Source organism: Lemur catta, chromosome 12 (genome assembly GCF_020740605.2).
Source record: "Lemur catta isolate mLemCat1 chromosome 12, mLemCat1.pri, whole genome shotgun sequence".
NCBI classification, from domain to species: domain Eukaryota; kingdom Metazoa; phylum Chordata; class Mammalia; order Primates; family Lemuridae; genus Lemur; species Lemur catta.
In genome coordinates this window covers 21,405,005-21,432,895 of record NC_059139.1, presented here as the reverse complement: position 1 = coordinate 21,432,895, position 27,891 = coordinate 21,405,005, and the positions used below count along the sequence as shown (strand labels likewise).

Sequence of the window (27,891 nt, the reverse complement as noted above, 5' to 3'; positions counted from 1 at the left end):
AATGTTCATTTTAAAACATGTGCGATTTTGAGATGCTAAACCTCTGGAAATATATCTAGGTGGCAGGTGCAGTGTGTGGCAGCAGCCATAAGCGGTGTTGGCGGGAGGGCCAGTCCTGCAATTCCCAGGGCTGCCTCTGGCATTTCCAAGTGTACTGCCCACCGTTGCTTGCGGGGGACTACACTTGCAATTAAGCAAAGGCAGTTTAGGCAGAAAATAAGTGGGTGAACAAACTTTCCCTAAGGAGCAGTGGGAGGAAAATGAAGTCACCGTGACTGTAGTTACAAGTACTTTGTCAATTTATCATCTTCCGTGTTCTCATCTTTCAGTGAAATGTGATTTTAAGCTCTAAGCTTCAATCATTTGTCCCAGGACACCATGGAGTGAAAGTGAGCCAGCACTGATTGGGCAGGGACTCCCAGAAACAGGAGAACGTCCTCCACCCTCTTCTATTTCAAGATAGGACGAGCTCTTTGCATTGCATGCACTGTATTTCAGAGCATCAGGAATCGAGAGATAAGTGGCTGATTTGTGCAGTGATCATAAAGACACATCTGAAGTTAGCTAGGAAATTGAACATTCTTACCAGATAGGAATCAGATATTTCATTTTGTTACAGCCTGAGCCTTCAGCAGCACCTCTACCTGGGTAAATGTCATTCTGATTTTTAAGCCTTAATGGGAATGATCAGAGAGCTTACATGCTCACCTGAACTTCAGCCACATTGCCTATTTGAGTGATACAGAGTTTTCTTGCTCTGGCAAAGAAAGATAACATATCTACTTAAATACTCTCAAACACAGAGGAAGAAATTGCTAATATTCACACAGGACACATTGCTCAATATAAAGATGAAAGACTGCCTAAAACACTGAATCATTCAGTGATGGATTTTTATTTTCTTTAAGTTGAAACTTTCAGTATTATAAAAATAAGTTAAGCACATAACTAAAAACTGAAAAATAAAGTCACCACCCTGACACATGTACTTTTGCTACTTTGCTTTATTTCTTTTCAGTGTTTTTCCTTTCATCTAATCATAGATGTATATAGTTGTATGCATATGGATGTACCGATGTACACATACACACATATGTCTTCATTTATCATAACAGGGATAGCTTTTCATGTGTTATACAGTCTTTGTAACTATAATTTTTAAGGAGGCATTTTGTTCTCTGGAAAGACAACATTTCCTTAGCCAATTATTTATTGCCATTCTTCTGATGAGCATCTTTGGGCCCATGTGAAAAATGATATCCTCAGTTTTCATTTCTATGTGGAATTTCCAGGTTAGAAAAATATAAATATTATGATAATGTTAAGGAACTTAGTACTAAATTGATTTCCACAATAAAAGGAAGTAGTAAATAGGTAGTAACATTTTATTTTTAAATTGTTATATTATTTTAGTTTTACACTTTCTTACTGGGAAACATTTTAAACATACCAGCAAAACACAGAATGTAGTAACAAATTCTGAACCCAACTCCACTTCCTTTGCTTTTCTCCCAGAGTTAACTAGGGTCGTGAAGCCAGTGTTTATTATACTCATGTTTATTGTTAAGTACTTTTATTATACATGTGAGTAGCCATATTATATACTATTGTTTGTCAGGCATTTAAACTTTCTATAAATAGTATCATACTCAATGTATCATTCTTTATCTTGCTTTTTTTACTCAACATTAGGCTTTTGAGATAAACCCACACTGATCAAAGAAGCTCTAGTACGTTCATTGTAAGGGTTGCATACTATTCCATTGTATGAATATATCACAGTTTATTTATACATTCTACTATTTTGCAATTGAATATATTTCTGCAATGGTAGCGGTCCCCAGCCTTTTTGGCACCAAGGACTGTATCCATGGAAGACCATTTTTCCATGGACCAGGGAGCTGGGGGTGGGGGTAGTTTAGGGGGATGATTAAAGTGCATTACATTTATTGTGTACTTTATTTCTATTATTATTCCATTGTAATATATAACAAAATAATTATACAACTTGCCATAGTTGGTGACCTCTGCTGTAATGAACTCCTTGTAATTATTGCCTTATTATCTCAATATTTGATCTTCTTTAATATGTATACCTAGAAGTAAATTCCTGGACCATACAGCCTGTGCATATTGTAGGGGTAGATCAGTGAACTCATAGGGTTGCCATGGAATATTTGAAATTTTCCAGGAAAACAGAGAAATTTTAAAGGTAAATAGCTATACTTAACATCTCTTGGACATCATGTGAACTACTAGCTCAAAGTATTTCAAGGTTAGGTCACACTATATTCCTTTCAATGACATCCTATCTTCATGACAGTGGTTTTTCAGTGGTTGCTGTGATTAAAAAACCAAGTACCACTTGAAAAATCTATGTGGAACAGGAAATGTGGTATCCAGTCTCATTCCAAGATTTGAAAAGTTGTGTAGTATCCAATAGATGCACACATCTCTTTAGTATTAGTAAGTTAATTTAAAATGAAACAAATATTATTTTGTCTTTCAATTTATATGTATTATTTTTTCAGATGACTACTGAGTTGTTAGGTCATAAATACTTATCAAGTTGGGTCCTAATTATTTAATGAATGGAATTGTTAAATGTTTTATTTGGCCTGAAGGCACCATAAAAATTACTGAGACGCTAAGAGCACTGTGAACTGAGAAAGTTAGAAGCCTCTGTTCTAGTCTTTGGCTTGTCTTTTAAACTTTAAATGTTGTCATATTTACATGAAGCAGAACTCAAACAGAAATGTTAGATTTTGATATAATCAGTTTTATCAATTTTCGCTTTATTGTTTGTGTTCTTGGTGTCTTCTCTGAAACTACTTTTCCATCTCAAAGTCATAAAGATATGATCCTACATTTTCTTCTAAAAGTTTTAAAATTCTGAATCTCCCATAAGGAGTTTAACCCACCTAAATTTACTTTTATGTGTGGTGTAAAGTAGAGATCTAATTTCCTTATCAATGAGATCAATTATTCCAACCATATTTATAAAATAAGATATCCCCTCCTCATGGGCATTTTTTAAAGCTGTTATCATTTTGACATCTTTGTATTTTTAAAAAATTGCTGAAAATGTGCTAAAACCAATGTGGATGGCTGTAATTGAACTTGACAATATCTATATGAAGGAAACGGTGAAACCACTATACAGTATTTAGAAACGAATGCTCTCATCTAACCCCAGCTACATACTCAGATTAAATGTGTGCACATCCTAGTAGCTGGAACATTTGTTTCTAGCTTCGTATTCCTCTTGGCTGCTTTTCAATTGGATTTCCTTGAGGGGGTTCCAGGCTTGTCACCACTGCCCGGGTTTGTTAATGGTCACCGCTGGTCCTACATTAAATAGGAGATCATGGCTAAGCTCATAACTCACCTGCATTTCTTACTGATCACAGCAGTGCTCTCTGTGGCCACTTGTCATTTGGGCTCCTTTGGGAGAGTGCTTTTTTTTGTCTGTACCTTTGGGTAGAATTGATTTTGTTTCTTCTTGTCCCTGGAGTTACATGTGAAAAGACAGAGTTCAGCGTGGCTTCTGTGGAGGGGCTGTGCAATGCTTTGCCTATGCAGCTAACACCAAACTCACTGTGTCCTTTCTGCAGGAAGTCTAAGTATGATGATATGTGATGATTCTCTCTTCTTCTCCCTTTTCCATTCAGTTTTATAAGCACCTCTGAAAAAGGACCCAACTTTTAGGAATTGTGGTCATTAAAATCTTCTTATTAGCTAGTTTTTTTTAAGCACAGAATTCCATGTTTAAAGTGGTGTGAGCTCTCTCTGCATCTGGCTCTGATTATTTGCTGACTTGTAATTTTATCCCCTTTGCCAGATTTAAAACTCCAAGATGACAGGTTCTGTGCTTCATGCTTTTTGTGGCTTCCCTCCTTCCCCCGTGTGGCCTGATGCCATTTGCTGGTTTATTGTAGAGAATATTACAAAGGATACAGATAAAGAGATGGACAGGGCAAGGCGTGTGAGAAGGAGGTGGAGCTTCCATGCCCTCTCCAGGCGCTCCACCTCCCAGGAACCTCCATGTGTTTGGCTATCTGGAAGCTCCTTTATTGGCATTTATGTAATTTTTTTTGGTGTGGGTCTGTTTCCAGGCTGCTATTCTGTTGCATTGACTTAGCTCTATAATTTTTATAGCTTTATATATAATAAGTGTTAGCATTAAAATTCCTCATCTAGTTCTTTCTCTTTAAAATCTTATTGCCTCTTCTTGGCCTTTGCTTATTTATTAAATTTTAGGATCAATGTGTCAAATTCTAAGAAAATTCCTCTTGGTATATTGATTGGAATTGCATTCAGTTTACGGGTTATATATGTGAGGACTGATACCTTTAAAACAATGAGTTTTTCTAGGTATGAACACAATATATCTCTCTTTTCAGGTCTTTGGGGTCCTTTAAGATTTATTTGTTATTTTCCCCTTAGAGATGTATAGGAATGCTGTTGATTTTTGTGTTTTAATTATGTATCAAGTAACATTGCTGAAATCTATTAACTCTCAATTTATCTGTAAAATTTCTTCCATTTTTGTATTGTTTAATAATAAGGAAAGTTTTGTCTCTTTTCCAATTGTTTTACTTTGTTTTTGTTTTTTGGATTCATTGCATTGACTTGGGCCGCTAATAGAGTGCTGAATGGAATGATTTCAGTAGATAATAAGGGGCATCCAAGCCTTTCTCCTGACTTTGATAAGAACGCTTCAGATGATCTCTATCAGGGAAAATAAGTTCCCTTCTATTCCTAGCTCATTATATCTTTCATTATGAATGAATGTTGAATCTGTACCAATATTTTTCTGCATCTGCTGAGATAATCACGTTTTTTCTCTATTAATATGCTAATTGGTTATTCCATGAATAGATTTTATGTTACTCAGCTATACTGGCATTCTTCAGATAAAGTTTACTGAATATGATATAAACTTGTACATATATTATATACACTCTTGAGTTCTGTTTGGTTTATTTTATTTAGGACTTTTGTATGTATATTCATGAATGAGATTTGTCTTTATTATTCTCTTCTTGTACGTTCCTTTGTCCTGTTTGGTATTGAAGTTATACTAGCCTTATACATAAGTTGGGTTACTTTCCTTCTTTTCTTTCTTTGCAACTTTATATAAAATAACAGTAGTTTGTATTTGTTGCTGTTCTTGCTTCCTAAGAAGACTGCCCTCTGGTCCTGTCAGTCCCACTGTGGTTAAGTCAGGGAGATTCTTCGCTTCTTGTTCTGTCCTTGCAAAGGACTCTCGTACACATTAAAAGGTAAGTCGCCTGCAGGTCAAGTGGTTAGAGAGGGCATGGGGCAGTTGATGCATGAGGATGGCTCATTCTCAGAGTTTGCTCATGCTTCCTCTTGATCATATGGGTCAAAAAGTACTCTTCATTTTCTAGTTTATTTATATTATTCTTTCTTCCTATTGAGTGACCACCATCTTCCCTTAAAGTTGAATTCAGGTAAGTGTCTCCTTCAATTGTATAAAATCTTCCCTGACCCCATGATTCTCTTCTTCATTCTTAAGTAATAGACAGTCCTGTTAGTATGTCACAGTAGTTAAGATTGTGGACTCTGGAACCTGACTGCTCAGATTCAAATCCCAGCTTAACTAGTTACCTACCAGCTGTGTAACCTTGTGTAATTTCTCTGTGCTTCAGTTTCTTTATTTATAAATGTGAGGAATTATAATACCTACTTTGTGTGGTTGGTATGAGAATTAAATGAGTTAATACTTATAAAATGTAATTGCTAAAAAGCAATTCCAGAAAACTCTTAGTAATTATCTATTTAAATATTACTTTTTCACTATTCCTTTTATTATATTTTCTGTAACTTCTATTATATGAATGTTGAAACTTTTCAGTCTATCCTGTATACCTCTTAACTGCTTTTTCATAATTTTCAAATTTTTTTCCTTTTGAACTGAATTCTAAGTTCTTTGATACTGTATTCTACTTCACTAACTCTCCTCTTCAACTATATCCTGTCTATTATTTATCCTCACCACTGCGATTTTTTATTTCAATGACCCTGTTTTTCCCAAGTTTTTATTGCTTCTTTTTCATATCCATTTATTTGTTCTTGTTTCTTTTTTCATATTCTTCCTAACTTATTGTGCTTTATTAATGGAAATTTTGTCTTCATTTATTTATTTGGACTTCCTCCATAATTATTCCTGTGTGGGAAAAATGCTAGTGGTAAGAAGCGACAGAAGGTCTTTGCAGTAGTCAAGGAATAACAGTGGCTTAACTAAAATTGAAGTAGCACAGATGGAAAAATTGTAAAAATATGGAGCTATGTAGGAGATAGACTAGACCAGACTTAGTGGTTGATTCAATTTATCTGTTGAGAGAGAGTGATTTGAACCTGAGGCAAGATTGAAGGGTAACATCCTGTGTTCACCCTTGAGTAAGTAACTAAATGGTGGTATCATTTACTGAGATAGGGAATATGACAAGAAACATGTCTGAAGAAGAGTTTACGATTACATATGTTCAATTAAAGTGCCCATGAAATTTCTAGGTGAAAATACCTAGAGGCAGGAACATCCTTATTTTAAAGTTTTTGTCAGGTTGCCCTATCAAATTCATTTCACCCAGAGTGGATTCCTGTTCTAATTATTTTGTTACTTTTCTAAGTATTACATTTATTTATGTATTTTGGAATTATAACTTACAGGCTTGACTGCAGTGCGATTTCCTTTTGATTTCTTTTTCTTTTCTGTCTCCTGCCCCTATCCTCCCATCTTCTCCCTGTGTGCACCTGATTGTTTCTAATAATTTTGCAGTTTTACCTGACCACACTGCATGACCTTATTTCAGGACCAGGACTTGTCATGATTCCTTAGAACTGCTGTCTCATAGTGACATTGAAGTTATGCTAGATATAGTCATGGAGCCAGCACATAGCTTGGCTGAGCTCCTGCTTGAGAAACTGAGTCCTTGTCTTGCCACCTTCTTACGCCTAAAACTCATCAAGAGTGAGTGTGCTAAGCAGTTTTCCATGAGATTGGTCTCATCCCCATTTCATGCGGAGCACCTTCAGTCCTCGAACTCCACCGGGGCTGCCCACGGGGCCACCACTAACTGCTTCTGCCCAGAGCCGGACAGAGCCTTCATTAAGTCCTGCTCACTGTTTTGCAGGGATGTTTACCTACATTTGAGCATGGTGCCTTTTTTGTTTTTTGGTTTTCTTATATTTATTTGTATATATTTTATAATCTAATATTTTTTACATGTCTATATGTTATATATTACTGTTTCACATTTGAAGCAAATGATTATTTAAGCATAAATTCACTAAGATTTTTTTTAATTTTCAATATTGAAAACATTGTATTACCTTTGTTCTAGATCAGAGATCCATGTGAAAAACTGGCAAGAGAATGTTATATTAATAAATGTAGCCAACAGGCATGAAAGCCAGTGTGTTTTCCACAGCCCTCTCTCCAGGAGTAAAGGGCTGTCTCTCAGAGAGCACCAGTGATGGTCTTCTCTCCATGCCAGACTCTGTCCTCCTGTCCTCTCAGTCATTTGCTTTTACTCCCACCTTACCCAGGGGACTGACCCTATAACTGCAGGACAATTTGGGACTAGCTTCTCAGGAAATTTGGAAGGGGATGGAATAATAACAAGTGCTACCATCCCTTACAGAAGGCTTGCTGAAAGAAATTTATCTGAGTCACCCATTAAAAGATCATCAGCGAAAGATCAGCCAGCGGATTACCTGTGAAGAAACACCTGCAGAAATGGCTTGACACAGATACTGATCCAGTAGGAAGCTTCTGCACTCCTTGTTAAATACGAAAATATTTTGGCAAAAGCTCTGAATCACTTTCATGAAAATATAAAAGTCACATTTTTGCCTCATTGCAGCCCTCGTGCTGTAGAGTTCTGTCAATTATAATAAATTCTAACAGAACTTTCCTTGTGTCCTGTAATGGCACTATTGTTAGAAAAGAGCTCATCGCTTCTGACCATGACCTTGGCCAGTTTTGTGCTCAGTGATCTCCTCAATTGTGCATTTTTAGGTCTGTGGGTACAAGAATGGCCTACACAAAGGGGAGAACATTTTCCCCTGCCCTACCGTGGACTTCTACTTTTTCTTTACCCCACATGGCTGAATTCTCTCTGGGGTTTAGTCACTGTCCCTTTGTTCAAGGTATGTCATGTTCTAGTAGGAAAAGCAAATACTAAAAACTCCAAAGACTGTGCCCTCAAAGTTCCTGGAGAGTGTTCAACTATTCTTCTAAACTGACTTGTAAACTAGATCACATTCATTGGAAATAAATTTATGTAGAGCAGATACTTGTGTTTAATGAACCAGTTCCTACAGGGTTTAGCCAACAGTATTCCTACTAAAGCTCAATGTAACCATGTTTGACATGTGCTCACACAGCCTTGATAAGGCGTGAGAATCGTGCATAGGGGCACATGTTCCACTCTAACCCTGATGTGTGACCATATACAGATATTTAGAAAATGCAGTTCACTTCTTTGGAAAATCAGAGTCAGTTACCTCTTTGACATTTGCAAAGTGCACTCATCTTGGTGCTTAATCCATCTGATTTTGCCTACCATAATTCTCAGAATCAACCATATCCAGATACAGATGTGTAATAAGACCTGGGGGATTCTTTTTAATCTAAGATTTCATAAAGATACTAGAAGAATTTATTGAGATGGATTTAATGGAATTAAATTAATGGAACTGAGATGGATTCTATGGAATGAGGATTACATAGTTTGCTATATGCATAAATATTTAAAATAAACTACAAGTAGTATGCAACGGAGGTCTGATAACCTTTCAGTTCTAGTTCACTAATGAAAAAATGAGAACCCTTAGCCAGGGTGGCTAATCTAATTTTCTCTTATTCTACTGGTCTTCCTCATCCTGTTTTGACCCCATGCAGCCAGCAGGGATTAGTCCCTGCCTTATTTCCAGGCCTTTAGTTTTGTTTTCTAATAATGCAGTTGCTTGGATTTTCTTAGTTGGTCTCTATGAAAGTTTGCTTTGCTCACTGTGCTCTATGAAATGCTGACCGTCTGCTTTTCTTGTTAACCCAGGAGTCTTATAAGATTTTTCAAGCTTCTGATTTTCTTTAATTGGGTACTTTGCTTGATTTGCACACAGTGGCTACAGAAAGCGAGTTATAATCAGGGAGTCCTTCTTGATTGTGGTAAATTTTGAAAATGGTTCCTTCATAGGGCAGAACCTTTTCCTACCTAACACTAGTAAACATTTTTCAAGCACCTTGTTTGAGCATTTCTTATATAATTTCTTATGTTACCCCTGCCCACCACAACCAATTTATGAATTTATGTAATCATTTCATTGACATTTCAGGGAGAGAAAAAACTATTGGCTTTGAGTCTTACTGATATTGTGAGATGTATGGGTTTCAGAAATGAATAATAATCATATCAAATCTTATTGACTGATAATCCAGTCAATATTTGTTGTTAAAGTATGTGTCAATAATCTTTTGAGCTAGAAAAAATGTGAATTGTATAACCAAGGGTTCAGTTGTTCAGGGGAAGGCAGGTGCATCATAGGAGTCTGAAGACTAAGGCTCCAGTGGACAGGATGAGTTGTTTGTTTTATCCCCCAGCCTCAGAGTGTGAAGCCAACCCTGACCTTATGAGGTGCAGGAAGCAGAGGTTCAGAAGGAGTTAATGCCCATGATCGGGTGAGTGGATTACACAGAGGCTTTGGATTTGGGTTCAAAAACTTTTCTTAAGGGCCTACTGGGTACATTAAGCATTGTATCAAGGCTTAAGGTACATATCAGGATACATGCATCATTTTTGTCCTCACATCAACCCTGTATTATAATCTTATTGCCATCATGAACATGAGGAAGAGACAACTGAGGTTTGGGAAGGTCGGCACGAGTGCCCAAGATCACTCAGCAAGTAAATGTTGAAAGCAGCTGTCAAAACAAGTTCTGGTTCTTATGGTGGTGTTGGTGTTGATGTTCATGTTGTGATTATTGATCACTCTCTTTCTGTCATACACACACACATGCACACACATATCCATGTGTTTGAGTTTTTGTAGTGATAGAATCCAAACTGTCCTTATCCGAGCCTTCATTATTAATGGTAGCTCTGAACTCATTAAGCAGGAAAACAGAGATGAAGGGGTGAAGGGGTCCAGGGAAAAACAAGGTAAATATTTAGTGGAAACTGAAATTGAATATTGGTGAAGGATGGACTCGTCGGCAAGACAGGTGGTTATAGAATTTCCACTCTTCTCTTCTTCCTATGAAGTTAATGTTATTTCCATTTATTTAGGGGGATTATAGTGATAAGCTCTCTTGTCACCGATTCACAGAATTCTTATAATTTTCATTATTAAAGTCAAATATCTAATTTTGGGAGGATTATAATTTATGTACTAATGTAAAATTTAACTTGTACTAATATTCTCAAAGATTGAATATACAATACTTTGAAACTCTTTCACATGATATCATTAAATATCCACTGTCTTTAGTATCTTTGATAAGTTTATAATAATAGGAAATACTGCACTTTTTTGCCATAGGTCATTACAATAAGCTAAGTCTTCAGTTGTTTTATCTATACTCTTCCTAAATTGAATTTTTGAATCAAACTAAATTAACCATATAATAGGTTCTCTGTATTTTACAATCTCAATATTGGATTGAGAATATGATAAGCTATGTCATTGTGGTTTTTTGGACATAAAAAACTTTACTTGATTCTTATATTTAGCATAATTTCCACTCAAGATGATCAGGTTTAGAGTATAGAAAGACAGTTCTTTTAAAGGTAGTTAATTGACATTTCACTGCTAGTATCTGATAAGATTTAACGAGCATTTGCAGCTGCCTGGTGACATTCTCATTGCCACATGGAGAAAGGCATTCAGAATCCTCTGGAAATAGCATTTTGAATTTAATTCTCACATATTTTGGAATGTGATTGATTTCTACTTCATGTCTTTTAAAGTAAATGCTTCCAGATAAGCAGGTATCTTAGCATGGTGGCAACATATTGATTGACTAGCATCTTTAATTAACTAGAATTTCTTTGGGGACTGTGTTTAGTTTACAAGAGAAAGGAACAAATGACAAGCCAGTTAAAAAGCCAATATCATTTTTCTTTCTTTACTTAACAGGGAAAGATCAAGGTTACACAGATTTAGCCTCATCTCTGAGACTTTCTGCCTTTGCAGTGTCACATAATAACTGCTCTTAACAGGATGGCCTGATTCTTAACCCCCTCCACATGAGGTATTGTAATATTCTACACCAAAGGAAGATTCTGTTATTCCAGCAATTGGTTTTCAGAGTTAATGAGTATGTCACTGAAGATTAATGGTTTGAGTTTTTTTTTTTTTTTTTTTTTACGACAAAGGAGGTGTCATTCCTTAGGGTCCACGCAGGGGTAGGGGACCCGTGTCTTTCTGATTTCAAGATTGTTCTTTTTTAAGCACCAAAGGAGGCAAGAAAAGCCTCATCTTTCTCTGCTGCACCCTTTTTAACAAAAGGATTTGTTATGTAAAATTTGGATTCAGTCAAAAGGCAGCACTTAAGGACCAGGAAGGCCATATGTTTCCTTGCGGCTGTAAGTCCCCCACCCCTCCAGAAACCAAGGAAGGTAATTCATTGCCCCTGCCCATTATCAGTGGAGGGTGAGGGAATAAGGCCACCATCCCTAGGCATAAAGATTGAGGAAAAGAGAGAGCACCTCCATTGCCCAAACCTAACTGGAAGCCACAGCAGTCAATAGGGTCGGCTCCCCAAGGCCCAGAGCAGGGTGGGGAAAGGGGCAGAGTGGACCTGGAGGGAAAGCAGAACTGTAGCACAGGAGAAGACGAGATGAAACTCAACGAAATCAGTAGTGGTCAGACTACAGCAAGCCAAGCTGGATTTTAGCACTGGTTCTTGACCAGAGAGAGGAAGAAAGCTCACATGTACTGAGTGCTGTTCCAGTTACTACTATTATATAACAAACTACCCTCAATTTGGTGTAGTAAAACAACCACCACTTTATTGTGTTCACAGATTCTGTGGGTCAGAAATTTAGATAGGGTGCAGAGGGATGGTGTGTCTCTGCTCCACTATGTTTGGCACCTCAGCTAGGAAGACTCAAATGCCCAGGGGCTGGAGCCACCTGGACACTCCTTTATTCACATAACTGGCACCTGGGCTGGGTGATCTGAGGTTGGGCTCATCTAGGACGGTGGAACCAAGCACCTACATGTTGCCTCTCCCATGGTGTGGGCTTCTTACACCATGGTGGCTAGAGTGTCCTGAGAGTGAGAGATACAAAAGAGACCGATGAAGCTGTATGGCCTTTTCTGATCTAGCTTCTGTAGTCACACGGCATTCCTTCCACATTTAACAGTCCAAGGCCTGGGGAAATTTTTGGTTAATTATATATCATAATAAATAATGGGTAATACATTACTTATATAGATACACACACAGCTTAGAGCAGGGCCTGGGACAAGGCTTTGTTTGCCTGCAGACCTTGCCACCCTCCGCGTGCATCCCTTACTTACATTATCTACCTGGTCTCAAAAGGCGTTATGATGTCCAATCTTTGTATATCAAAACACTGTATTTAAAAAAAAAATAACATCTCAAACTTCACAATATTATTTTTAATTTTATTCCTGTCTTTCAGAGTTTACCAACTTCAAATAATACAAAGGTCTCTGTCTCCTTTATTCTTTGATTAAGCTAATAATATAGCAGTTGCCTGGTAACAGCTGGTGATGATATCTACTTTCATTATTTAGACCTCACTTTGCTCCCTGCTGGCATGTGTGTGTTAGTCTTGTCTCCACAGCTGGATTGTAATCTATGGAATAGATCGTTGATCTACCTATAAGACCTGCAGTCCTTCCTAAGCAAGATTTCCTCCACCTGTTACCAGCTACAGCGTGAGGGTGAATAGCAAGAGGTCCCTATTCTTCATCCTTACTTTACAAACCAAATAACTTTTGAACAATTTTCCTATCAACATGATCGTTTGACATGAGTGGGACCTCACCTGGTCATGAACATGTGGGCTCAGGATTCAACTGTGTGAATCTTTCTGTCCGACCCCCAGGTATCCGCCGGCAGACTGCCCATTGCATAAAGAAAGGTCGTGGGATAGTCAAAGCTACATTCTGTGACCCAGAAACGCAGCCCAATGGGAGACAGAAGAAGTGCCATGAAAAGGCTTGTCCACCCAGGTAACCATTGCTGACAGCTGGAGCTCTGTGTGTCTGCCTACAGTGATGTCTGATTGAAGGGTAACCAAATACTTGCTGGTAAGGAGAGCTATGCAGCTTTGTTATGAGAACACATACAAGAGATCTGTTAGAGGTTTCTGTGGCTATGCTATTGGAGCCTGTGGCAAGCTGTGAGAACATTTTCTCCCAAGAGCAGTACTTTTTATAAGATGATGTGTTCTGTGTTTAATAATTTGGTAAGACTAAGTCCCAAAGCCTTGTTGAAGAGAAACTATGTAGATGACACAAATTTTGTTTAACTAACGGGTTTGGCTTTTCCAAGAACACTTTACCAGCATAACTGTAGCCTTTGGACAATACGTTGGCACCTTCGGGTCACAGTGCCCACTTGTACTCCAGGCTACCTGGGAGAGCAGGCTTATAGAGCAGGCTTTCCCAACCCTGGCATTATTGGCATTTGGAGCTGGATGATTCTTTGTTGTGTGGGGCTGTTCTGTGAATTGTAGGATGCTTAGTAGCATTGCTGGCTGGTATTTACTTAGATTCTAGTAGCACCCCCTTTCTACCTATCCAGGTTGTAACAACCAAAAATGTCTGCAGACATTGCCAAATGTCCTCTAGGGGGCAAAATCACCCACGGTTGAGAACCACTGTTACAGAGATACTCGTTTGATAACCATATTCATTCAAGATATTGGGATCCTAAAAGGTATCTGGGATGTTATCATGAGGGACTTATGTTAGAGACAGAGAAAGACAGAGAGAAGAAGAAGAAGAAGAAGGAGGAGGAGGAGGAGGAGGGAGGGACAGACAAAGGGAGGGAAAGAAACAAGGAGGGAGGGAGGGAGGAAGAAAGGAGGGAAGGAAGGAAGGAAGAGAGGAAGATAGGAAGATTGGAAGATTTCTGGATAGAGTCTTCACTCTCTGGTGACCTTAAACGGGGATGTGTTTAGGTTACAGATTCCATCAGATGTTTACTCCAGTTCTAAGCAGATACACTAAGAGTTTAGTTAAACAAGAGGGGACTAGTTGTTACAAATCAAACAGGTGACAGTTTAGATCCTAAAGAAGAGCTAGAATGTGATAAGTGCCAAAGAGCTAAGTAGGAAAGAAGAGTCAGACTAAGTGAGTTAAGGAAAGCCATGTCAGTGTCTTGGAGTTTCAAGCAGGCAGGGCCTGGGGGTCAGGGAGTTCCCGTCTCAGAGTCAGAGGTTTGTTCTCCAACCAGTTCTGAGGTTTCTTCTGGGTAAGAGGCAGGTGTGAGGTCCAAAGCTGGACCCCACTCTATCAAAACAGGGCAGAAATGCTGTGATCACCTCACCGTGCTGTAGCTCTTTCCTGTGACTCTTCTGCCAGGAAGAACGTGGAACGTCAAGGGAAGGTTTCTGTGGCTATGCCATTGGCTCCAATCCGCCAACAGCACTAACAGCCACACTAGGTTTTGTACGTAATTGCAGTTACTATGTTACTTTCTCAGGGAAGAGTGAGCCAGGAAAGAGAGCCTTTCTTAGAGCTGATCAATCACCCACTTCCCCACAGGGTTCATGTGCTTCCGCCTACCTTCCCTCCCTCAAAGTTAACAGGCATCTGCCCATAACTCCCTTTGCATTCCTTACATTCTTACCTCACTTTCAAAAGTGCATTCTCTATTGGACTGGCTACCTTCTTAAGAACACGGCTGTTTCTTTGGACTAATTTTATCCCTGGGGTTCACATTCTTATTTTTATGGCTCTATGTAGTCTGCCTTGGCCTCCATATGACAAGCAGTTAACTGCTGAGCACCTGCTGTTTCCCACGAGAGATGCAAGGGAGACAATAACCAAATAACAGTTACCGTCTATTGAGCACCTACGTCACTCTTGGCCACGTGTTGAGAAACTTTATATATTGTCTTTATTATTCCCAACTACCCGGAAAGATTATTATTGTGCCAAATTTCCAGAGGAAGAAATATTTGTCGCTTTGCTCAATGTCATGAAACAAGTAGGCAGCAGAGATCTGAATCCAGGGCTGTCTGTGGTCTCCATCACACTCAGCGGCCTCCCACAAGAAGCACACACTTCCCTCCTTATCTGGGCTGTGTCTGAAGCGAGGCAAACTCTGAGCAAGACGCGGTGGGCTCCAACGATCCTCCTGCAGGCGCTCACCTGTTGAGGCCCAGGAGGAGCTGGGGACATTGGCCACCTACGTCAGAGCAGCACAGTCAGAGAAGACAGTGGATGCAGTGTCAGCTCCCTGTTGTAGGACAGACATCAGCCTGTACCTGACATGTTCTTGTTCACTTGTCCCTAAAAACTTGACCTATTTCCAGAATTCACTTCCCATAAAAGTGGTTGTCTTTACCTACTTCTATACTCCAATTACCAGAACTTTCTAGCTGGAGGAAATCCTCTACTAAAATGTAGCTAGATTGATGGAGGGAAATGGCTACTGAGGCAAGAGCCCAGAGGCTGGAGGACAGGAGGTGAACTGAGGCTAAAGCCTGATGAGACGCAGACCCAGAGGAGGAGCCGGATAAAGACATTCTTAAGAGATACGGGCCAACCTCTGTGGACTTGAAGTCGGCCAGAGTGCATAGTAGTAGGCCGAAAAATGGCCCCCAAGATAGCCGCATCCTAACCCCTGGAACCTGTAAATGTTACCTTATTTGGAGAAAGGGTCTCTGCAGATGTGATTAAAGTTAAGGGTCTTGAGAGGAAGAGATTATCCTGGATCATCCACGTGGTCCCTAAATGCCATCACAAGTGTCCCTGTAAGAGAGAGGCAGAGGAAAGTTCAGCACACACAGGGGAGAAGGCGATGTGAAGACAAAGCAGAGATTTGAAGACACTGGCCTTGAAGATTAGAGGGATATGGGCACAAGCCACAGTGTGCTGGCAGCCACTACAAACTGCAAGAGGCAAGAAAAGGAAATATTCCTTAGAGCCTCTAGAGGGAGCACAGCTCGGCTGGCACCTTGATTTCAGCCCACTAATGCTGATGTTGGATGTCTGGCCTTCAGAGTTGTGAGAGACTACATTTCTGTTGTTTAAAGTCACCACGTTGGAGTAATTTGTTACAGCAGCCACAGGAAACTAAAACAGGCAGCTTAATGCAAACGTGATGTAAAGGCCAGGGAAGGGCAAAGGAGATCCCTCCATCAGCTCACAGAAGGTTCAAAGCTTGGAAAACCAAATGATTAGGGTTTCCATAGGGTATGTGGCAAAGGATTTTTTGGAAAGGCACAAATATGTCACCCCCTAAAGAAGCTTACAGTCAGGAAGGCAAGGTGAGATCCATACACACTGGCAGAGAGAGGCTGTTGTCCTCAGGTCAGGGACCAGCTGCCGACTGTCTGGATCCGTCGCCCAGGGCCCTGCCTCCTGCCTGCTGTCCACGTGGTCCCTGCCCTTCCTGAGGCTTTGAGCTCAATTGGCATCTCTTCATCTCTTGCCTCTGAGAGCAGCCTGTTAGAGCGAGATACATGATACCCTTTTCTGCTGCGATGCTTCTTAAGCTGAGCACACAGATGTAGCTTGTTGATTCAGAGCAAAATTTTGAAATGGACAATTATATAACCTCTCTCTCCTGAAACCAGTAATGAAGCTCTGGCAGCCAAAATGGAAGTGCCAACAGCCATAGACATGAGCTGGGCCACCAGACAGTCACATGTGGTCCCAGCTATGCAAACGTGACATCTAGTGCCCAGCTCCCCTTGGTGAGCTGGTGACCACTTCTGCAGCTGCCGTCTCTGCCATTCTATAGTCACACTTCACGGGTGGAAAACAACCCGTCCTATCCCCGAGCTTCCGCTGTGGTGTTGGAAACAATGTCCTCCAAATGATTTGAAGCATTTACTTAAGGAAGAAGAGCAAAGCATAAACGATTTGACAACTCTTGAAATCTTTGTCATGTAGTAGCATTTTTTTTTTTTTGCTTTGATTTAAGCTACTTTTCCCATGGCTGGTATCTATCTCCCAAGGTCTGTGTTTCTTTGAAGCTATTTCTGTACATGATTAATGTCTGTGCCCCAGTTTGTGGTCATTAAAGATCAACAGATTTAGCAAATAAAACCTGAATTCACCCGGTTCAAAATTCAAGCTAAAGACACAGTCTTCAGAAAAAGATCTTAATGATCTTAATGGTGTTTTCTTGAACACCAAAAGCAAAATGTTTGCCCTTGTTTTTGTTTTACTCAAGGTAATACACACATGCATGTTACACACACGTACACGCATATATACACATATATACATACATACATATATGTACACATTTATGTTTAAAGTCTATAATATCTGTATTTAAGGGATTACTTGACACCAGGTAGCTAATTTTATTGAAATTTAATTTTAAAAATTTATTTTGTCTTCATGCTATATATAGATATAGATAGATACACATTCCTTTCTCTGAATCCATGTCTGTTTATTTAATTCATCTGGACTAAAATATGGACTAAAATCTTTAGCAAAAGTAACAATTACAGAGTCTCACATGGTGATTCTATTGTGTAGTCCATTTTTGTTGAAAGAGATAGGGCTCTCTAACTTGGTAAAGATTTTGACTCCTGCAAATGTTGACTAAATATAAGATGTACAGGTACAATTTCTGAAAATGTGTTCTCAGGTGGGATATGATAACCTAAATAGAATTCCATAAAACATTCAAACAAAATGGTTAATTTACAAAAGCCCTTCTTATATATGATTGCATTTTAGCTTCTGCAAATATTTATGAAGTAGTCAGGTGACAGAGGGTAACTGTTACCCCCAGGGGGTGTAAGAGGAGATAATGATTCAGAGAAATTTGACGCCATGCCCTAGGGGGAAAGGCTGGAAAGGAAACTGGCAATTCTTAAGCACCCACTATTTGCCAAGCCCTTTCCATATTGCCATATCATTTCATCCTGTGAGCAACCCTGACTGGTAGATATTTTTATGCTCGTTGTACAGATGAGGACTCTAAAGCCTTCATAAAAATTTTCGAAGGTGACTTAGCTACAAGTTCTAGAGTCTGGATAGGAGCCCAGATGTCTTCTGAGAAGGCTCTGCTTGTGCTGCCACACCAGGCTGCTGCCAGGATCTCAGACTAGCAGGTTTCAGGGCTAGAACCACAACTCCCAAACTAAAAATATTTCTTTCAAATTAAAACACAATGAAAATTGAAAAGCTAATGAGCAGAAAAGTCTGACTCCAAAAGTAAGTCATACATTCATGCATGCAAATTTACAAAGTGATCAAAGGAATTTAATTTGCTTATTTTTTACAGACAGGGTCTCACTCTGTCACCCAGGTTGGAGTGCAGTGGCGCGATCATAGCTCACTGTAACCTCGAACTACTGGGCTCAAGCGATCCTCCTGCCTCAGCCTCCCAAGTAACTGGGACTACAGGCGTGTGCCACCATGTCCAGATAGATAATTTTTAAATTTTTTTGTAGAGACAGAGTCTTCCTATGTTGCCCAGGCTGGTCTTGAACTCTTAGCTTCCAGTGAACCCTCCCACCTCGGCCTCCCAAAGGGCTAAAATTACAGTCATGAACCACTATGCCCAGTCTGCTTTTTAAATACTAAATAAATAATAACTGAAGATTGCTCTATTATATTATTTGTTTCTGCAAGCTTAGTCTAATAGTTTTCTTATATATGAATTTCAAGTTGCAGCATCTTCTTTTGTCATCTAATTTCTATAATATCTGAAAAGTTCATACCCATCATTTAGAGCTGTCCTTTCCCATCCCTAAAGAACTTCATGTGCAACGTTTAATCTTTTTATTTCTAGATCATTTTTCTTCAGTAATATCTTATTTTTACATCCAACTTGAACATTCTGTGTTCTTCCCCAAAGGAGTATTCAAGACAGATTTTTCTAAAGATTTAATGAAAGCTTCTGATTATCTAAACATAAGAAATATGTATTCCATGGCCAATGGCTTTCAGGCTAAAAGCCTTGCATGGCATGTTCCAGGACAGAGTAGCCTGTCAAGAAAGAAATTCTTTGGAATTAAAGTGTAGCTGGCTCCAGACAGAGGTCATTTGAGTCTCTTCTCCCTCCTGACTCCTCTCTGAACTTTGGCTCTGAGCAAAACAAGGCTCTGCTAGGCAACAGCTGTGATGGTGCCCAGCATATCCAGAGTGCTCAATAAACATCTGATAAAGATTCATTTGACTCTGGCAGCTGCATGTAGGTTTCAGTGCACTAAAGAATGGCATATGATTTAAATCAAGGTTTCTCAACCATAGCACTATTACCACTTTGGGCTGGATAACTCTTTGTTATGGTGAACTGTCTTGTGCATTGTTGGAGGTTTAGCAGCATCCTTGGCTTCTACCCACTGAATGCCAATAGCAACCCCTCCATTTGTGACAATGAAAAATGTTTTCAGACATCCTTAAATGTCTTCTGGAGAGGGACATGTAGAAATCTCCACTGCCTGTGAATTTCTGATCTGAATGAAAGGAAGACTGGGAGGAAAATCTCATGAAAGAGGAGTGAACATAGAGTCAAGTGTGGGGGTGGGGGTGTGGGTGGGCAGTGGATGGAAAGTTACTAAGAAGAAACCTCAGGGGGATTCTGGCTAAATCAACTTACAGGATTCTTGTTGAGACAGCCCAGGGTAATCAGACACCACCTGGGGGTTGGGGGAGGATGAGGAACCCAACCAGATATCGAGCGTGATCAGACATCAAGAGTGGGAGTTCTTGCCAAACTGACTTATCAGGGTTCTTTGCTAAAGAGAGATTGCACAGGAAGTGCACAGACAGGCCTGGGAGAGGGTTCAGGAGCCTGACTCAAGTTTCGCCAACAGAGAATCTTTGTCAGTGCCGTCACCATTCTTATAAGAAAACGATCAATGGCAGGAACAGAAAAGGTCATGTGAGGTTGCTGTTAATTCTGGGTTGATTAAATCCGAGAAGTCATCTTGTTGAGGGAGAATAAATGTTTGGGCTGGGTCTTTTGTCTCACTGAGTTCTTTGCATCTTCTCACCAATCACTCAGAGCACTTTGAAAGTCTTCTGTTATAAATCTGTAGATATAAACACAAAACTCCTATAAATATAAAAACAGTATTCTGTTATAAATATCCTAGAAATCTGCTAGAAGAGGTGAGATTATGGCAGACACCCAAAAGAATGAGATAGACTACAGAGAACTCGACCATGGCTTCTGAGTCCTAGGCCCACAAGACCTTTACGGGCTCCGGGGAGGTGGGGGGGTGGGGGGGTGGTTTTTCACTTTAAACTACTGACAAGCAGTCTTAGTCCCTTTTGTGCTGCTATGCCAGAGTACCACAGACTAGGTAATTTATAAAGAACAGAAATTTATTTCTCACAGTTATAGAGGCTGCAAGTCCAAGATCAAGGTACCAGCATTTGATCTGGTGAGGGCCTTCTTTCTGAACCCTGATGGCAGAAGGCAGGAGGGCAGCAGAGGACAGATATTGTGTCCTCACATAGAAGAGTGAAAGAGAGGGAACCCACTCCCAAAGGCCCTTTTTATAGCAGCCATGATGAGAGTGGAGCCCTCATGACCTAAACACCTCCCATTAGGCCCCAACTCCTAACACTGTTGCATTGGAGATTAAGTTTCCAACACATAAATTTTGGGGAACACATTCAGATCATAGCACAAGCACATGCAAAATGTCCCCCAGTGGACTACAGAGAAAACTCCAGGAAGAGAAAACAGGAAGTTTCAGTATCACTTGTGGATAATTAGATGAATTAGCCTTGCAGTCAGCTCAGATTGAGGCCTTTTCAGAATGGCATTTTATATATTCCCTTGGCCTGGTCTCCCTTGGAAAAGTCAGAAGTAGGACAAAATAATTAGATTAATACAGAGGGCATTCATTTAGTTTTACATCATACTGTTCCAATATTAGCTCTTTATCCACAGATGTTAAACACAGAAGAATAAATAAATAATCATAACTACTTATTAACTGGAGAGTATTATAGAATTGAGGAATAGCTTTCTTCTGATACTTTTAACTTGAGATTAAAAGTATGAAAATCGAAAAAAGTTCTGTTTAAATCAATCCAATATTTAGTAAACAAAAACGATAGTAAAAAGTTTGTCTTCTTGAAAATTACCCAAATTCAGTACTATCTCAAGGTCAGGAGGCTTTCTTCAAGTCAGTAATGAAGGACTTCCCCTGGTATACTGTTTTCCCATGAAAAATAGAAATATCCCACTTTTTCACTACGTGAAGGGACGAAGAATCAGGCCGTACATAAAGCAATGGGAGGTCCAAACCACACTGCGTAAAGATACTTTTTCTGTCTTCTGTGTTGGGGAAGATTTGCACAATCGTGGCGAAGGAGGACAAGAGACGGCTTCCAAGACTGCTCCCTGCCATTTTCAAAAGCCACTTCTTATGTAACCAGTGGGCCCACATCCTAGAATCTTGAGTCAAACATTCATGATAATGGGGTAGAGAAAAGGCACACATAGCAGTTTTTCCACTGGTGAATATCCAAAATATTCATTTTGCCAACAGTCTCAGCTGTTCAATTTGTCAAGAACAGCTGACAAATAAGAAATTATCTTATTTAAGTTTCTTCTGTTTCTAGTTCTTTCTTATCAAAGGGACCAGTGAAAATATTAACAAATTACCTGCAGGAGATGGGAAAAATGAAGGCAATTCTCTTGATTGATAATCTCCTAAATAATTTAAAAATTAGTGTTTAAGTGCCTGCTTCACATTGGAATAGAAAAACATTCAATTAAGAGCAAGGAGACCTAGAGTCTAATTGGATTCTTTCACTCCATAGCAACAGTCAAAATCACAATAAACCATAACAGATGATTGAGTTCTTATTATGTATCCGCCTCTTGACTATGCGCCTTACATGAATTGGCGTTTCATTTAATCGACAATACTCATATAAAATCGATATTTTTACACCCATTGAATAGATGAGGAAGTGAGACTTGAAGTCGCACAGAAGAAATCTTGACCTCAGTTTTCTTGGCTGAAAAGAGAGGGTGTGTGTGTGTGTGTGTTTATAATGAATATATTAAATGAATATATATATACTCATTTAAAAACATGAATTTTTAGCAGCTACTTATGCCAGGTGTTCTGTGGGGCTCCGGAGCTCCGATCGAACGAGTCGCCACGCCACCGTCTGCAGCGCGCCCCCTAGCGGCTGGGGCGTCTGCAAGGGCCTCCTAGCTCTGTCCTCTGCGCTCCTGCTCCTGCTCTCTCAAGTGGTTGAATCGAATGTGCCTGTACTCTTGGTGAGGTTCTCCGACATGTCCATGTCTGTCCGTAGGTGGTGGGCCGGGGAGTGGGAAGCGTGTTCGGCCACCTGCGGGCCCCATGGCGAGAAGAAGCGAACGGTGCTGTGCATCCAGACCATGGGCTCGGATGAGCAGGCCCTCCTGCCTACCGACTGCCAGCACCTGCTGAAGCCCAAGACCCTTGTGTCCTGTAACAGAGACATCCTGTGTCCGTCGGACTGGACAGTGGGCAACTGGAGCGAGGTGAGTGCAGGGGCCAGAGGGGAAACTGGCATTACTGATGCTTCAGCAGCACCCCCCCCCCAACTCCTCCTCATTGTCCAATCCAAAGTGACCCTACCTCGGTAAAATTGCAAAAATGGTCAGCGTTCATCACCTCTGGCATGTTTCTTGCATTTCCCACCACCCAGTGCTTGTTTTCCATTCCTACAGGATCTTGTTCTCACTTGCTCAGTGGTTCTCTAACATAACATGGATGTGGTTCACCCGGCTGGTATGAGTTCATGACAACTAACTGATAAATCATCAGAATTCTTGCTGTGTCCATTGTTAAACCATTGGCAGCAAATCAGGGCTCCCCCCCATACACCCCAAAAGTGGTTTGTTAAACATTAACCAGCACATCACTGTAGTTAACTAAAACCAAAGAAGTGTTGCTCTAATGGTGGAATGATGGTAGAACATTTGGCACTTGTAGAAGTTCCCACAAATTGACTGCCTATGCAGCATGTGTCGAGGTCAAACCCACCCAAGGTTCAGGACATCTACTATTATTAGCTACATAAATTCAAATAAGTGCTGCATGTTCCCAAAATTAATTTGATATAATTCTGAGTATAATTATAAATTAGTAAGCTAGAAGGTTATGAAAAATTCTGGGGCTTTAATTTTCTTTGGATCACTATGGAACCTGGTTCAGTCAGGCCTTGTTGTGTTCCCGGAGTGATTACTGGAAGTAAAGCTCTTCTTTCCCCAAGAGCCCGGGAGTCTCCCAGGGCCTCAGCTCTGCTGCCCTACATGCATTTCAATCAATGGCCTAAGGAATGACTAGAAAATAAATATTTTTTAAAATGAACAGGCCTGAATTTAGACATGAATGCTGGCTTCATCTTATGAGCTTCTTTGAGAAACCACATACTTTCCATCACAATGCTACCATTGACCAGAATAGTTTAGGAACTTCTCTGAGACTCATCTTCAGAGAAAATGGAAAATATTTTATTCAAGAGAATGCCATCAGTTAGAACTAAGTATGATGGATAAGTGAGTAATGTGATCAAAACCTTTGTGTTTAAAAAGTAATATTTGATTATAAATAAGTGAGACTGCTTTTCATGTATAACTTATAAAGTTTCTCTGAAAGTACTGTCTGTCTAAAGAAGAATTCTAAAATGTGTATAAGCAAAGGCACCATCTCTAAAGATATCTATTTGAAAGCAGAACACTCATTTGAATATGGCAACTAATATAACCTTATTTATAAGACTATTTCATTAGCTCATAGTCACAGTTTAGGTTTATTTAGCTTCTGATTCTGTACAGGATGTTCTCTCGGACATCTAGGTGAAAATAAAAAAAGAAATGGAAAGTATGGTCCCTAGATTATAAGGATTTCCTATCAAATAGGAGAGAAAGGACCCTGAAAAGGAAAAGAAAGGAAAGCAAAGGAAAGACAAAGGTACCCTGCAAAGAAAATATACCTACACACTACTACAGGTGTATTGCTGAGCTGTGCACTGAAGTGTGTGCACACATCAGTGACAAGCTGAAAATTCTCCCTGCTATTCCAGGGGGGTGGGAATAATCATAGCATGTGGCCTGGCCACAACCTAGATTTCTGTAAATTACAGTGTTGTCAAAATAAGGCTGAATGGGATATTGTGACTGGTCTACTAAATCTATTTACCAAAAATGTGTTGGCTGCAATGAAAACTGTTAATAATTTTTGTCATGTAAAATTTACTGGTTGTATGCGTTTTAATGCTATTTCAGAGGACTGCAATCACAGATTTGGCTGAGAGTTCTTATTGCGTTCCTGTTTATGGGAAGTATAATAACCTGTCTTCAATGCAGAACAAGGAACCAAAAATTTGGCATGATGTGACAAGTACGTGTGTGCGTGGTTCCAAACATAGGCCATTGCGTAGTCGATTGACAGCACCTGCAGAATCTAGTTTCTAGCTTCCACTTGACAGCGCTGAGCAGGAAGGCTGAGCTGGTGTCTTCCTTTAGGAGATGTTATTAGGAGAAGTGCTTTTAGTTAAATCAGCATCAATATATTCATCGAATAGGTCCTCCTTTCTTTCCTGTGCTGTCTTACTAACAACCTTCTAATGAGCCTTGCTAGAATATGATGCAATGTCTTTGACATTCTAACTATGCCCAGATACGTTTTTAAGAGTGATGATATAGTGATTCTTTGTACCCAGTATTCATCATCTGGATTTGGTCTTGAGACCACTATTATTTGGTGCAGGATGTTGCTCCAGCAGTCATTGAGTCTGCACTGAGTAGTTTGAGTCACCCCAGATGAGTCTAAAGTTATAAGGTACCTTTGTTTGAAACAATTACTCACAGACAACCAGTTGGAAGCCATGTTGATTATGATTTTCTTTTTAATTATATAGACTACTGTATTAGTTTCCTAGGGCTGCCCTAACCACAGACTGGATGGCTTAAACCACAGAAACGTACTCTCTCACGGTTCCGGAGGCTGGAAATCCAAGATGGAGGTGTCAGTAGGGTTGGCTCGGTCTGAAGGCTGGAAGGGAGAACCTGTTCCCTGCCTTTTCCCAGCTTCTGTGGTTTGAAGTCAATCTTTGGTGTTCCGTGGCTTGTAAATTCATCACCCCAATCGCTGCCTGTGCTCTCTGTGTCCAAATATCCCCTTTTTATAAGGACACCAGTTATATTGCATCAGGGCCCACCCTAATGACCTTATTTTCACTTGATTACCTATAAAGATCCTATCTCCAAATAAGGTCACATTCTGCGGTTAGAGCATCAGGACTCTGGCATATCTTTTTTTTTTTTTTTTTGGTGGCGGGAACACATTTCAGCCTATTAACAGATACCTAAGTGTTTTAGCTTACTTTCAAAGCTGGTTTTAGTTTGAGATCCAATAATTCACTTATAAATTGCTAAGAGTGTACATTAAATGTTTTTATTCCCCGAACAATACAGTATTAGTTGTTCCCTCTACCCAGCCCTTTAGCCCAAACCCTCTGATAAACTGCAATTGTGTTTTTGAGCAAACTCTCTCTCTGCACTGCAGCTCTGTGCCAACTGTGGGCCCCCACCCCCACCCCCACCGCTGCAGTGCACTCCCGGGTGGGTGAAGTTGACAAATTTGGCAGCAAACCACTTTGTCAGCACCCCACTCCCCACCCAGAGGCCTGAGTCCAGGCGTGGTGGAGAGCAAGAGTGGTATGACTCCCAGAGAGGACATTGACAGGTTGACAAGCTGCTTGCCTGGCCCAGGGTTCAAAATCACAAGGTAAGGGCATATGGTAATCATAGCTGAAACTGGTTTTGAGAATTCTGAAACTACCAGTTGAGATGGATTTTAAGTGTGGTGTTGTGTAGTGTGTTTATCTCATCTGAAGGGCTTGACAGCTCCTAAGGAGATAAACACGGTCGGAAGATGTCCTGGAAGAAGCGTGGGGCTGGGTACAAAGTGGCACTGCCGGTGCTGGCGTCACCAGAGAAAAGGCAACTCAGCTTTGAGACCCAACGTACTTGCTGGACACCTAATATTGTCCTGCTGGACACAAGACGCCCTGGTGCCAAGGAACGGCACCCGTGGGTAATTTGGAAGATCGGTGTCCACTGGCTAAGGACAGTAGACGTGGGGGCAGGCAGGTGTGCTGGGGAACACAACCTCCTCCAGACCCCAGGCCTCCATTAACGAGGTTTTGAGTTGCCGTTTGGAAATGCCACCAATAGATGCAGATCATCTGCTTTTCCAAGAGAAGCCAAAACTCTAGAATTTTATTTATATAAAACTACTCATTTTTATAATGTTGGCCACTAGCTCAGTTTTTGTATTTTGTTTGTGTGTTTGGTTTAAGACTGAACAAGCCAAAGAATACGTGTCTGTGAGCCAAATTGAGCCAAACTGAGCCCTGGGCTGCCAATTTGGAACTTCTGCTTGAGAACAATCTTCTGTTTTAAAATATCAAAATCTAATGTATTTTAATTAAACAACCAGCTAGATAGCTATTATTTGCTCCTCCTGCCTTAATCTTTTAGGTTGGGCAAATTCACACAGTTAATAAGATTATTTAGTACTCATTATTTGTAAATTTAAAACCTATATATAGCTATCTGTTAGCGCCCTAGGAAATGTGAATCTGAAAAAAATCCAGCAATAGACCAGTGTGGGTACATGTGTCTCTCTAGACAGGTGCCTGCACCCAGTCTACCCAGACAGCTGCTCACCTCGCCACCCCACCGATAAGATAGTTCTCTGTGCCACCCCCAGGCCAGTAGAAATAGGGGACCCCCAAGGCCTCTGTTATTATTATCACTATTATTATTATCAGCATCATTATTACAACAGTGATAATAATAGCTTTAATTACTAACTGTCGTCTATATATTATGCCACTCTTTCAAGAGTATTGTCTCATGTAATTCTCACAGTAGCCTTGAAAAGTAGGTGCTCATTTCTTTCAATTTCCAGATGAGGAAGCTGAGACTAAGTCATCGAATCATGCAGAGAGTTAGCAATGACAGATCAGGGAATGTAAGCTATTTCCCAGAGCTTTTATAATCGTTTGACTTCATAGTTCAATGTGGGCGTGGAGGGCATACACCCCTATACTTCTGCATTTTAAAAAAGGTTTGCACTTGTAAAGGTATGCAAATAAAGTCTAACTTCCCTGGAGATATTAGAAATATTTCAAGTCAAAACAAACCACAAAAAGGTGGAGAGGGAGGAGAAGAAGAGAAAGAAAAGAAACGTGGAAGAGTTTCCTATTATGTTACTATCTAGTCTAATACTTCTTGGAAAGAAAAACTGAAAGGGAGACCACCTGCTGCCTGAGAGCAGTTGGCATTAGCCGGGGCCTCGTTTATGAATCCGCTCTGAGAACTGCGCCTGCCCGAGGCAGCCAGTGTGGAAACGTCTTCAGACGTATATTGAGGATTATTTGCTTGGGCTGATAAATTTTGTGAAGTGGAGATTTGAAAATCCAAGGAGCTTGGATTAGAATGTAACAAGTGGGGAGGGACTTGGGATGAGCCAAATAGATGGAACATAAAGTATCTTCATACACAAGAAGGGCAGAAATACTGTGGCAAACCAAAAAAATAAATACCTCCAGCCTGCCTTTTCCGGACCACAGTGGAGTCATGGAAGGTGCCAGAAGAGACATTTTCTCCCTGGTGGGCTCTAAGACCTTAGTTGATAGCCTCCACTTGGGTGG

The 27,891-nt window shown here is 40.2% G+C and overlaps 1 protein-coding gene across 1 annotated transcript in view; it reads left to right on the top strand.

The window, feature by feature from the left end:
• Positions 1-27,891, top strand: part of ADAMTS12 (ADAM metallopeptidase with thrombospondin type 1 motif 12) — a 245,657-nt gene that overhangs the window by 185,000 nt on the left and 32,766 nt on the right. The window contains exons 17-18 of the mRNA XM_045565804.1: positions 13,110-13,236; positions 22,495-22,705. Of these exons, the coding sequence (XP_045421760.1) occupies positions 13,110-13,236; positions 22,495-22,705 (338 nt within the window). The remainder of the gene's footprint in view (positions 1-13,109; positions 13,237-22,494; positions 22,706-27,891) is intronic.